Source organism: Mirounga angustirostris, unplaced genomic scaffold (assembly GCF_029215605.1).
Source record: "Mirounga angustirostris isolate CCGP_5_RB_7025 unplaced genomic scaffold, mMirAng1.0.hap1 SCAF_16, whole genome shotgun sequence".
NCBI lineage: Eukaryota > Metazoa > Chordata > Mammalia > Carnivora > Phocidae > Mirounga > Mirounga angustirostris.
In genome coordinates this window covers 41755356-41767709 of record NW_026991724.1, presented here as the reverse complement: position 1 = coordinate 41767709, position 12354 = coordinate 41755356, and the positions used below count along the sequence as shown (strand labels likewise).

At 64.5% G+C, this 12354-nt stretch overlaps 1 protein-coding gene across 2 annotated transcripts in view; it reads left to right on the top strand.

Annotated features, from left to right (window-relative positions):
* Window positions 1-12354, top strand: part of PEPD (peptidase D) — a 118052-nt gene that overhangs the window by 99575 nt on the left and 6123 nt on the right. For both annotated transcript variants that reach the window (XM_045891227.3, XM_064580866.1), the window contains one exon: window positions 5946-6094. In XM_045891227.3, the coding sequence (XP_045747183.2) occupies window positions 5946-6094 (149 nt within the window). The remainder of the gene's footprint in view (window positions 1-5945; window positions 6095-12354) is intronic.

Sequence of the window (12354 nt, the reverse complement as noted above, 5' to 3'; positions counted from 1 at the left end):
GACCCCTCCCCACCAAATGAGCCCCAGCCAGGTGGGTGTGAACACAGATGTTGTGAAGACAGATGTGGCCCCCATGGGCTGCCCTGGCTTCCCAGAACCAGCCTGGGCTTTGGAAACCAGAGTCCCCAAGGCAGGTGGAGGTGCCAAGGGGCTGGTGTGCCACCCATGGGCTACCAGGGAGCGCTGCTGTCCGTGTTCAAATCCACTGGGAAGCAGTGCACCGGAGTCGGATCCTCCCTTGTGCTGGGCTCCTGGGTCTGAGGCTGGCCTTTGCAGCCCTCCTACCTCCCCGGGGCCCCTCGGCAGGATCACCCCAGGGGCAGAGGCAGGAGGGGCCCAGGCTGTGCCTCCGGTGGGTCCTGATTTGGAAAACAGCTGGGACACCCCTCCTCAACCACTGCTGCCTCCCACCCTACCATCCGATCAGGGAGCGGGGGGAGTGGTTCCTGAGGTAGGATACCCTGTGTATACTTCTAGAACCTTCTAGAGCACCTAAGGATGCCCAGGCCTGGGTTGTCCAGCTGTAGGCAGGATGTGGCCAGTGGGTGGCGTGCCGGACGTCCCAGCACTGGCCAGAAGAGGGCAGAGTTGTCTCAGGATGTGTGGGCCGGCCTACTCCCTGCTGGCCCTCTGTCTGTGCTGCCCCTGGGGCATGGGAGGGGACAGCCAGCCCAGTTAGGGGGAGAGGCCTGTCCCAGCCCCATGCCAGGTCGCTCCCCTTCTCCTCTCCTCTCCTCTCCTGTCAGGGGTCGGGGGCCTCTATTTCTTCTTGCCATGCTAACGGTCGGCCTGATGCCCTGGCTCTCGCTTGCCTTGCCCTGCTGACCGGCAGAGGTGGGGACACAGCACGCAGTGACCGAAGCCCCGCTTCTCTCTGCCCAGAGAAATAAGGGCTTCCCTCCTAGGGAAGCCCCTGGAGACACCTGACCTGTCACCGGCGTGTCAGTGGCACATGCTGACCATGTCACACCCCCAAGCTGCCTCGTCCTTTCCTTCCACAGATGGGGGAACAGACCTGTGAGGGATCGTGGTCAAGGCAGGCTCTTTCCCTAGCTGGCCACCCTTCCTGCCACCAGCGCCATTACCGCCGGCTCCTTCCTGCCCCTGTCTCGTTCCCAGTTAGTTCCACAGGCTTGACGTGGACTAGATGTTAAACTGCGTGGGGGAAGTCACCCTACCTCACCCCCTCCGTCCCAGGCCACCGTGCCGTGGGCAGCAGTCTGCATCTCTGTCGGACACCCTGCCCCCAGCCTGCAGGCTGTAGGGGGCCCCCCCGCCGCTAACCCGGGGCCCCAGCAGCTCCCTTGGTGTCCCGCAGGCTGTGATGGGATGGTCCTGCCTGCTCCTGGGAGCCGCCTGCTCTGATGTCTGCCTGGCACCTGCAGCCCCACGGAGGGGCGAGTGTCTAGGGCTGGTGGCGGAGCTGGGGTGAGGGGGGCTCCCCCCACAGCTGGTGGTGGAGCTGGGCTGAGGGAGCCTCCAGGCCTCACTTGTCCTGGTGCCCGATGTCCTGGTTGACTTCAGAGAACGAGTGTCATCTCCAGAGCCTGCTCCCTGACCCCGGTCCCCTGGCTGTTTCCTCAGAGGAACACTTGATTCTCACCCAGCAGCCCCATACCGAGGGTTCAGTGGTCTTAAAGACATGCCCAGGCCTCAGGGTAAGAGAACACTCTCTGGGGGGCACAGACCCCACTAGCCTGGACAGCTAGACCAGTGGCCATAGCCGTCAGCCTTCCGTCCCAGTGAGAAGCACCTTCACATTCTGGCCCCATCCCATGTGCGCAGACCTACCCAGACTAGAACCGGGTACCCCTCTGCATGATCTGTCCGTTCTGTGTACTTTACGTTCCTTGCCTGCACCCCACTCAGTTGACTTTACTGCCCCCGGCTTGAAAAGCACTAGTCCAGACAGCCTGGGTGGTCACAGACATCATGGGACACTGCTGACCAAAAAAGTGAAATGAAGCATGTGCTGGGCTCGTGACACGATTCCGTCCCTCCCCGATGGAGGCCACTGCCCTGATGCCCAGCCCTTGTCTGCTGTGCCGTGGTGGCAGAGAGTGCCTGGCTGGATGGTCACTGTGTCCCACCCACATAGCGGGCCAGGTGCCATGTCGTGCCCTTCAGGGGACTTGGCCCCACATGGGGGCTCTGCTTCTCCCCACGCCATCTGTAGAATGGGAACAACAGTTCTTTCCAGACATGCAGGACGCCCCCGGCCCGAGCCTGTGTGCCAGGGACTGCTGGCTCTGGGTCTCTGGGGGCTGGTCGCTTGGGCAACTTTTCTGTCTGCCTGGGCCCCCCAGGAGTAGCCGACCCATGACTGGAGTGGGGAGCAGGGATGCCTAGAAGGTACTGGGGAGAGGTCTGCTTGATGAGTCAGCCTGTGGCCTCCAAGTGATGGCCTCGGCCCCGCCGGTCACAGTGGGGGCTGGGGGGCGGGCCACGTGCCTTGTCCGGAGGGGCTGCCGGCTGCAGGACACAAACGGGAAAGCCAGCAGCACGTCTTCCTCTCTCACGCTGAGGTCTGGAGGGAAGCAGGAGTTTCCTGCTTCTCAGAAATCCCCTGGCCTCGCCTGGAACACAGGCTGGGGTGGCGGCGAATTGAGGTCTGAAATGCTCCTGCCACGGTGAATAGGCCCAGCGCTGGCCGGGCTTGGGTGAGAGGCGGCCGGGGGCGAGGCCACAGCTCGGGATGCTGAGCGCAGAGCCTTGTACGTGCATAGCAGCGTTTCCTCAGAATGCTTCCCAAGCCTCTGTCACTAGCCCATCTCGGAGACCTTCTGCCTGTGGGCCGGCCGGTCCCTGCGGTGGGGCCCGGGGAGCTGAGGGGGGCTTGGGGAGGGCCCTGCTGAGCCAAGGGTGGCGGGCAGCCCGGGCATGAAGCTGCCCGGGAGGAGCCAAGGGCAGACAGAACTTCTCATCCCGGCCAGAAATAGAACCAGATAAACACATATGAGCAAAGAGACGCCAGTGTATTGCTTGGAGATGCGTAACAGCTCCCCAGATGTCTTAGATTATCACACGCATTCACTCGGCCAAAGATGGTAGCGGCCCTGGTGGGTGTCCCCAGGCAGGGGGAGGAGGATCCTGAGCGCTCGGTGGAGCCAAAGGATGACCGAATTCCCCATTGTCACTTAGCGCTCAGAGGACGGGTGACGTGGACACAGAGGAGCTGGAGGGAGATGATTTATGAAAGAGGCCGCTTTCGTCCTTGGATTCCGGACTGGCTTGAATCTGAATAACTTACGTGTGTAGGAACTCTGAGGGGGATTCTTTTTTTTTTTTTAAGCAGAGAAAGATAGGGAACTGAGAGCACGAAAATAGACTCCAGCCCCGTGCCCGAGCAGCGCTGGGCAGAATGGAGCTGGCCACCTAGGCGAACACTTCCTTCTGCAGCGAGCGGACGGTTCTCACACAACAAATATAAGCGAGGTCTTCTAGAGTCCGAACGGTAAAGCCAGGCTGGCCGAGGGGCTCCCAGCACCCCTGTCCCATGTTCTCACTGTGTTTCTGAGGAGCATGTTTGGAGAACTCCGTCAGGAGTGTGGCTGCAGCAGAGGAGTGTCTTGTCTCCACCGCTCTAGAAGACTCCAGCCTTCAGTGTGCTCTTGTGGGCTTCCTCGTTTTTTAAATAGTTCCATTTCTGTTTTTCTTTGAGATCAGCACAGTCCAGCAGAGCCGTCTGCCCCGGCGGTTGCCCCCCGATGGGGTGGCCCTCACGGGCCTGTGTCGCCCAGGCCCCCAGCTCCATCCTGTCTGCTCAGACCATTCTTGGACGTTCTGAATCAACAAACCACAAACCGTGTTCCTTTGTTGCCTTGGAGGGGCCCAAATGAGAATGCTCTGCTCCCAGGGTGGACCTGGGCCATGGCCCCACACAGATCCGCGCCCCACGCCTGCCTACATGCCGGCCCTGAGAGGACACAGTGGCGGTGGCGCCCCTATCTTAAAGGGAGAAGTGCTGAGGCCCAGGGGGCCCAGCGCTGGAATCAGAACAGGGCCTGTCACTGGGCTCTGAGCTGCTGTCCCTGGACATGAGGCTTTGCTGGGTCCCTGTTCAGAGCCTCATGTTCCCTGCCCTCCCGGCCAGCTCTGTAGGGCCAGCGTCCCCCCACCCCCCACCCCCCGCACAGGAGTCAGCCTGCAGGCGGCTGTTGACCCAAACCCCCGGGTGCATCTGGAGCCTCCTGGGGAACAGCTGCCTGGGTGTGTCTGTTCAAGGCCTCCCTGTCCTGTCTTCGGGTTACCCCCAGTGAGGCCCAGGGCCCTGCCACGAGCCTGCCCCAGGCAGGGTCCCCTAGAGTTTGTGACTTTGACCCGGCCCGAAGTTCCCGTGCCATACTGCTTGGGGCTCTCCCCCCACCCCCTCAGAATCACCTGAGGTGTTTATCTGGTGCTTTTTGCACTGTTGACACTGTTTATGGCGTTTTGCAATCGGAAAAAGACAGGAGATGAAAAAGCGCTCGGCTGGGGACTTTGGATTCCAGCAGAGCGTCCGGGGATCCTGAGCATTCAAGTTTTTCCTTTAAAACTCTGTTTGGAGTAGCGGGTGCTGCCTGTCAGGCCACATGGCCCGACTCCTCCACCGGCAGGGGCAGGGACCCCCTCCTCTGTCGTCTGGGGTGGGGGATTGGGGCCCCAAAGGCAGGTGCACAGGCGGCCCCTGCAATGTTTGTTGAGCGGCTGTGCTCACCACGAGGATTTGGGTTTGGGGAGAGCACAGCCCTGCCCCGGGCTCAGGTTTGCCAGGATCTATGCAGCTGCAGCCTGCCCCCCGCCCCTTAGCTCCCCCCGACTCTGGTCACCTGGCCCTGAGGACGCAGCAGAATCCTGGGCCTGGTGTTAGACCACTGTCCCTCGGTTTTGTCTCCCATCAGCGTCATGCTTGGCTGATGAAGGGGTCCCCTCTGTATGCCTGTTGCCAAGCGGCCTGCTGAGATGCTCGGGGAGGGACAGGATGGAGGGGGGCACTCCGTCTCTACACCCCTCCTGCTCTCATTTGGGGTCCCGTCAGCATGGTGACCCAGCAGCACTTGATGTATCCCGTCACATCCCAGCATGCAGGGTGCAGGGGAGGATTCTTTCTTGCCCTTGATCACTGAGGCCCCGGAGGCCCTGGCTCCTGGCAGGCCGCCAAGGTGTCGGAGAGGCCCACCCAGCACCCTCCTATCCCTGCTGCACTGGGCCCAGTCACAGGGGGTCCAGCGGGCAGGCTGAGCTGGGCTGCCCTCCTGACTCAGGAGCCTGCCTGTGTGTACCAGCACCTTCCTGCCTCTGCTGGCTCTCAGACCCTAGCTCAGGGTCTCCGTAGCTTCCTACTCTCCACCCCTGGGGATGTGGGGGCGCCCTGCTGGACGTGAGGACTGCTGTCTGCCACGTCCTCCTGGTCCTTCCCTCACGCCCCGGTAGAGCACATCGGTCCTATCCCAGCAGGGAGAGGGACCCTTCCACTGGGTTTTCACTCAGACCCTGGGGCCCAGGAGAGCTGGGTGGTGTGGCTTAGTCCACCTTGTCTGTCGGGTGGGTTCATCCATCCCAAGGCCCCTGAGCAGTACTGGGGCAGGGAAGTCATGGGAGGGTCTGGGAGTGCTCCCGTGGAGGCCACATGGTGAGTCGGGGCCTGAAGACATCTCTGCCCCTCCCTCATTCTCCAGGTGAGGCCCCGCAGCTGGGCATCCCCAGATGCCTGGGAGGGCAGGGGAATGTGCGCAGGATCGGCCCCGCTCCCTCCAGGCTTCCCTGCTCAGGGTCGGAGGTCTCCCGAGATGGCAGCGTGAGGACGCAGCAGGGCGGGAGGCCCCACACTGCTGCCCGCACCAGTGATGCAACAGGGTGGCTCGGGCTCAGCACCCTGACACCCCCAGGGCCCAGCAGGCTGTCCTTGAGCCTCCTGGGGGGTGGGGGTGGGGCCATCCCAACCTCACAGCCTCCTCTCCCCGCAGCCTGTTCGACATGGGTGGAGAGTATTACTGCTTCTCCTCTGACATCACGTGCTCCTTCCCGGCCAATGGCAAGTTCACCGCAGACCAGAAGGCCATCTACGAGGCGGTGCTGCGGAGCTGCCGTGCTGTCATGAGCGCCATGAAGCCAGGTGAGGACGCTGGTGGCCTGAGGCAGGTCCTGCACGCCACAGCCTGACTCTGTCCCCCTTCGCTCGGTCAACTGGCTGAGACTCCAGATGGTATCGGATCCCCAGGAGCAGCCCTGGGAAAGGGGCTGACCACCACGGAGGGACAGGGCTGGGAATGGGGGAGCTCGGCCCAAAGTCACCCCACATCCCATCGGACATCCTCCACCAGCAAGAACCCCTGCTCTCAGGGGCCAGTGGGATGTCAGCATGTCCCCTGTCCTGTCCCGCAGGGGCCGCTCCAGAGAGAGCTTGACCGGCAGACGCCGACACTGGCGTTCGGTTGGGTGTTGGGGCGCCCTTTTGTTCAGGCTGCCACTGGCTCTGGTGGGGGCCGAGTGTCTCGCGGTGTCTGGGGAATGGTGGGTGGCTGCCGCAGGGCCCTCTGGGGGCCTGGCCATGACCTCCTCGAAGGCTGGACTCCAAGCTCATTCTGAAATCAGAGGGATCGTGCAGTCACGTTGGCGTCCCTCTGTGGAGCCCTTACTTAGGAAAAGAAGATCCCCAAACTGTGAAAGCCCCAGGGTGTGGCCTCTTGAGGCCTCTTGGCTCTGTGTTGGCTAAACAGCCCCGGGGCCCCTCGGCCAGGTGTTGGGATGAGTCACAGCACAAGCAAGGTGCTGTTTTTGAGGGACGCTCAGCAGGTGCCACTTTGAGAGGCACACCGAGCAGGCCTTTCCGGACGGCCCCCATCCAGCCACCGGGCCCGCAGCAGACGCTAGGGGAGCCATGGAGGGAAACTGGCGGTCCAGGGAGTCCCAGGCCAGGCAACTCAGCCCCCAAGGGAAGATAAGAAAGGAAAACCTACAAGTTAAGCCCCTGCTGGGGTGACAAGGTGACAGGACTTGCGTGGTTTGTTGGCTGCAGAAGGAAAAAGCATCTCATGTTCATCACTTATTTGAAAAGCCTAGTCACTCCGGGAGCGCTAACACAGGGAGCCTTCTGGATGCTTGTTGCATGGAGACAGAAGAGTGCAGAATGGGGTGGCCAGTCCCCCTTTTGTGTGGAAGAAGGGAGTGTAACAGTGCTTGTGACTCCGTGGGGGAGGTGCAGGAGGGGCGCTGGAAGGAGTGGGCTGCAGCCCCGGGCGGGGGGGGCTGGGGGGGCGGGGATCTAGCCTTTAAAGCACGGAATGCATCACCCATTCCCAGTGAAGTCCAGCCTGGAGACGCAGTCCCGTCACCCGAGGGGCATGACCCTTCCTGCTCTCTCTACGCCGCTAGCCATGGGCTGTGGGGCGCTCCCTGGTGTCTGCGAGCACGGCGGCTGAGGAGGGGTCTCCCTCTGCCTCGAGCTCCCCATGCCAGGCCACTTGGCAGCTGCCCCCCGCTGGGCCATCACCTCGCAGGGTGAGCAAACCGTGTCGCCTTTCCCTTGAGTGGACTGTCCACCTGCGCACGGGCAGTTGTGAATTTAGATGTCCTGGAGTCCAGGCCAGGGGCTGGAAGGGCCTGGTGCTCCCGCCCTCTGAGGTCGGAGCCACGCTCTGCTGCCTATGAAGCCCCCATGCCCCATGGTGGGTCCCTCGAGGAGGCGGTGGGGGTGGGCTGCAGCACAGAGAGGCTGCGCTGGCGGGCTCCGAGGTCCACACTGGAGAGACGGGCAGGCAGAGTCAGGCCAACATGGCCCTGGTGGTTGGGGGGGGGGGGGGGTGAGGGTTGGAGGGATGGTAGGCGGAGCTTTGGAAAGCTTTGTTCAACTCAGAGCTCCAGGCTTCAAGCCCCTGGCCCTGCTTAGCCTCTGCCCGGTGCTGAGATGGGGGTGAAGGCCCAGGCCTGGCCTACCCCACCTGCCCACCCCCCCACACACACACAGCAAAGTCTGCTGGGACCCGGGTAGCACTTCCCCAGTCGGTGTCCTGGCCAACTGAGTCGGCCGACAGAGCAACCCCGATTCTGCCCAGAAAGTGGCCAGGCCCACAGGCTAGTCCGCAGGGCCCCCAGTTGCACTGAGAAAGGCCTGATGCTCTGTCCCCGCACTCCCCTGGGCACCTTGATCCCATAAGGCTGCCTGGCCATGTCACTCTCGGGGCAGGCAGAAGGCCTGAGGCCCGGCCAGGCTGGGCTCAGCTGAGCTGGTCTCTGCGCACCACGTGAGGTGGGCCTCCTCCCAGACACAGCAGGGCGCAGGCTGGGCCCTCGCTGCGGCCCTGAGCTTCTCTTGTGAGGGGGTTGGAGCAGAGTCCCTGCTATAGCCCCCACCTCTCCTACCGGTGCTGGGATTGAGACACACAGACACCCCTGCCGACAGTTCCCCAGGGCCGACCCTGCCGGGTCCCACGCTGCACTGGCCAAGCAGGATGGGCATCCTGTGCCCACAGAGCTGCTCCGATGGGGGCAGGTCGCCTCCTCAGAGCTGCAAGGAGGCCGTGGCCAGGTCAGCCCCATGTCCTGTCCTAGCGGAAATGCCCCTGGTTTGTGGGTTCAGCTGTTGCGCCAAGACACACACCCGCTGAGACTGCATGACTGCTTCCTGCGGCCTTGCAGGGAGCAGTGAGCGGACAGCCGGGGGGGGGGGCACCCCTCCCTGTCCCCCAGACAGCCAGGGAAAGGTGGCCGAGCTCACGGAGAGGGGCCGCGTGAGGGTGGCGAGGCCGGCGAGGCCGTGGCCCCTGGGGACCACCCCCACCACCCGAGCCAGCCCCGCGGAAGGGGCCTTGTGCTGCCTTCTGGAATCGAAGCTCTCCCCAGCTTGTGTGTCAGGCCCGGCGGCCCACCCTGAGCAGACCAGGGAGTGTGCCCAGAGAGCACCTCAGAGAAGGGTGTCCGTGGGCCGCCGCGCCGGGGCCATTCTGTAGCCTCTGTCCCTCCAGCCACTGTGGAGCACTGAGGTCACTTGGAAGTCCCCAGGTCTCCTGCAGCCTCGCGTCCCGCTTCCCAGCAGCTCCTTTCTCTCTGTGCTCACCTGCCCACCTCCGCCTCCCATGCTTAGGCTGCAGCCCCCCTCCCCCACTTCTGAGCCCATGCCCCCACCGGGACCCCGCATAGGGGGTGCAGACTGCACGCTGGGCTCGGGGGCCCCACTGCTTCTGGGCTGCAAAGGGGGTGGAGTCTCTGTCTATGCAAACGACCCCCCCAGTCATTCCCACACCCTAGCAGGTGTGCGTAGCTCCCCCCACTTCCCACTCTGCTGTGGTCAGGGTCCCGGCCACCTGCATGGAGGGGAGGCGCAGCCGATGTGAAGTGAGAAGCAGGCTGCCCCCGGAGCGGGCCGGACGGCAGGCAGGACCCGGGGCCCCGGAGCCGTGCGGGCCCACATGGCCCGGCACGTGTCTGCTATGGCCTGTGGTTGGGGTGCCTCAGCCGGCTCTGCCTGCCTGCCGGGCAGGGACGGGGATGGGGGCTGGAGTGGCCGGACTCCCCTCGGCTCCTCCTCAGAGAGGGGTGCCGGGGTGCCGCAGACGGAGGTGCGGGGACGGTGCCACTCAGACCGCGGGCTTCCCCTGTGGCAGGAGGCAGGGCAGGGAGGGCTGTCTGGTGAGGGCCCCGTGTGGCCCTCGCTGTCCTGAGAGGCCCCCCTGCTGGCTGTAGGACGGTGGGCAAGTTCCCACCCTCCCTGGCCTCCTTTCCTCCCTCGGGCCTTTGCAGGCGGGAGGGGTGGGGGGTGTTGCTTGCAGAGGCTTCAAGAGCCGGCCACGCTCCGCTCGGCAGAGAGGCGCCTGCAGTCCGGGGCGCACACTGCCCCCTGCCCTTCCCGCAGGGTGAGTGGGTCCCCGGAGGTCCTGGCAGCAGGCGGGTCTGGGGGGGCGGTGGCTGGGCCAGAGGCCCTCAGCCCCGCGCCAGCTTGGCCCACCAGACGGCTCCCTGCAGCCCTCGGGGCCTGCCCCGGGACCCAGCCCTGCGCCTTGCTTACAGCACCCCCAGGGCCTGGCGCGCGCAGGGTCTCCTGAGGGCCATTGTCTTTGGATGAAGTGAGTTCTTTGTCTGGAAGTAGCCGTGAGGAGTCAGCTCTCCGGGCCCTCCTGGCTGAGCTGGGGCCCCGAGCCCCTGGGGCTGCCGTGCTCTGGGCAGGAGGCCTCAGGCTGTGAGGGCGGCTGCGGAGGCTCCCAGTCCGGGCCTGGGCCCCGTCGGGGGAAGGTGTGGCCTGAGGGGTATCAGGTGGGCACGGAAGACCAGCCTGTGACCCGGGGATGGTCTGGACACACGCTGGGGTCCGGGCACCAGGGCTCTGGTCCCTCGGAGCCCACAGCCAGATGGCAGGGCGCAAACCCAGCTGCTAGCTTGGCACCCTGGGGTCTGAGTGCCCGGAGGAGCAGGGTCAGGGGCACACCCAGATCCCGGGCCCATGAGGTCACAGCACTGACTACACAGGAGAGCTGTGAGGGAGGCTGGGGCTCCTCCTCAGGCCACACGTTGGTCAGGCATGGAGCAGGACGCGGGTCCCTCCTCTCGGCGCAGGGGCTTTGACTGTCCTCTGGCGGGAAGAGCTCTGGCAGCACAGGAAGGGGCGGTCAGGGAGGGCTTCCTGGAGAAAGCCTTAACAGAGGCCCACAGCAAGAATGGGAGTGAGTGTGGGCAGGTGGAGGCTTTGGCGAGGTGGTCCCAGCTGAGGGGCCAGCAGGTGGAAGACACAGGGCAGTGCCAGCACCACCAAGGGCCGTGGGCGCAGGGGTGGGTGAGAGGGAGGCCAGGCTGAGGAATGTGGGGCTCTGTCCTCACCTGACTCGGACAGGATGCAGGGGGAATGAGGCATTGCAGGAAGGTGGCGGGAGGCCAGGAGAGGTCAGGGGCCAGGTTCAGGAGATGTCCGGGGAAAAGGGGACAAGCTCCAGTGCTTGCTGGAGGCGGGAGGGCGGGCAGGACTGGTGACCCACAGTCTGTAGTGTGCTCCCCAGTGTGGCACCCATCACCAGTATGAGCAGGCTGAGGGGACCACTGGGCCTTCTGCTGAGGTTGGGGGGGAGCCTGGGGGGTGCCGCTGGAGTCCCCTGGTTCGCATCCACTCCTCCAGCCTAGCCCAAGGACAGCAACCTTCACACACTTCGGGGCCCCTGCCCTGGCCCAGGGTGTCGTAACCACCATCCGGGCCAGACACTGGGGCCAAGTTGCTGGAGGTTGAATCACTGTCACAACCCTAACCACATGCAGGCAGCCGCCCACTGCCAGCCACGAGAGCGTTTGCAAGGCCGGCCGAGGAGCGCAGGCGAGGAGGACTAGAGGCGCCGTGGGGACCGCCCCGGCCCTCGCGTCCGGCCCCAGGAGGACAGGAGAGGAGCCGAGCTGCCGGCAGGGAGCTTGATTTATACCTGACTCCCCGTTATGCCGAGGCCGCAGCCCACTTGGAAGTCCGCCGGGCTTGACGTCAGGCTGCTTCCTGGGGCTCCCCTTTGGCCACCGGAAAAGGCCCCTGCCCAAGAGAAGCGGAGTTGCTTTGGGGTTGGGGTGTCAGCCAGCGCACGGGACGCCCTTCCTCAGCCCCGGGGGCCAGGCCAGCCAGGAGCAAGTGTGCAGAGCTGCGCAGGGGCGCTTTCAGGCCCAGAGCCTCCGAGCAGGAGCAGAACTTAGGGACGAGCCTGCTGTGCATCCTCCCTTGAACCAGCATTCGCTAGGCCAGGGTGCCCAGGGGAGGCAGCGGCTCTCTGGTCCAGCGACAGGAGAAGCGAGCAGGCAGGCCTGCCTAGGGGACAAGGTGCAGGGAGAGGCCTAACCGGGACCGGGGGGGAGAGTGTGCTGGGGAAGGGCTGTCCAGGGCAGGGCCCACTGGGGCCGAGCCCCGGGGACTGAGGAGTCTCAGGCGGCAGGGTGACTCAGAGAGGCCTCCGTGAGCATGTGTGACAGGTGGCCTGGCCTGGGGACGGCGAGGTAGAGCGGGTCGGCCTCGGGGCGGAGTGGGGACACAAGGCTCGGGCTGGTGCCCCAAGAGCACAGCCAACATCAAGGGTTGAACCGGGGTCTGGCTGGGCCAATGACAGTTTTGGGGGGATACTGACCCGGTCTCCCGGTAGATGCCAGAGCCTCTGCGGCTGGCTTTCTAAGACCAGCGTCGCAGCTGTGTGTGACAAAGGCATCTGGGGCTCACGGCGGCGAGCGAGCAGCTGAGCAGGGACCCGGTGCCCAGCTCTCCATTTGAGGATGCCCGAGCGTCCGAGGAGAGCCGCCCATCTGGCTCCGCCTCCACGGCCTCAAACCCAGCCCTCCCCTCCTGTGCTACGGTAAAGCCAGAGCCCAGGACACCCCCTCCACCGTGGCACCTTGTGGTCCTTGGCAGGTGGAACAGAACGGGAC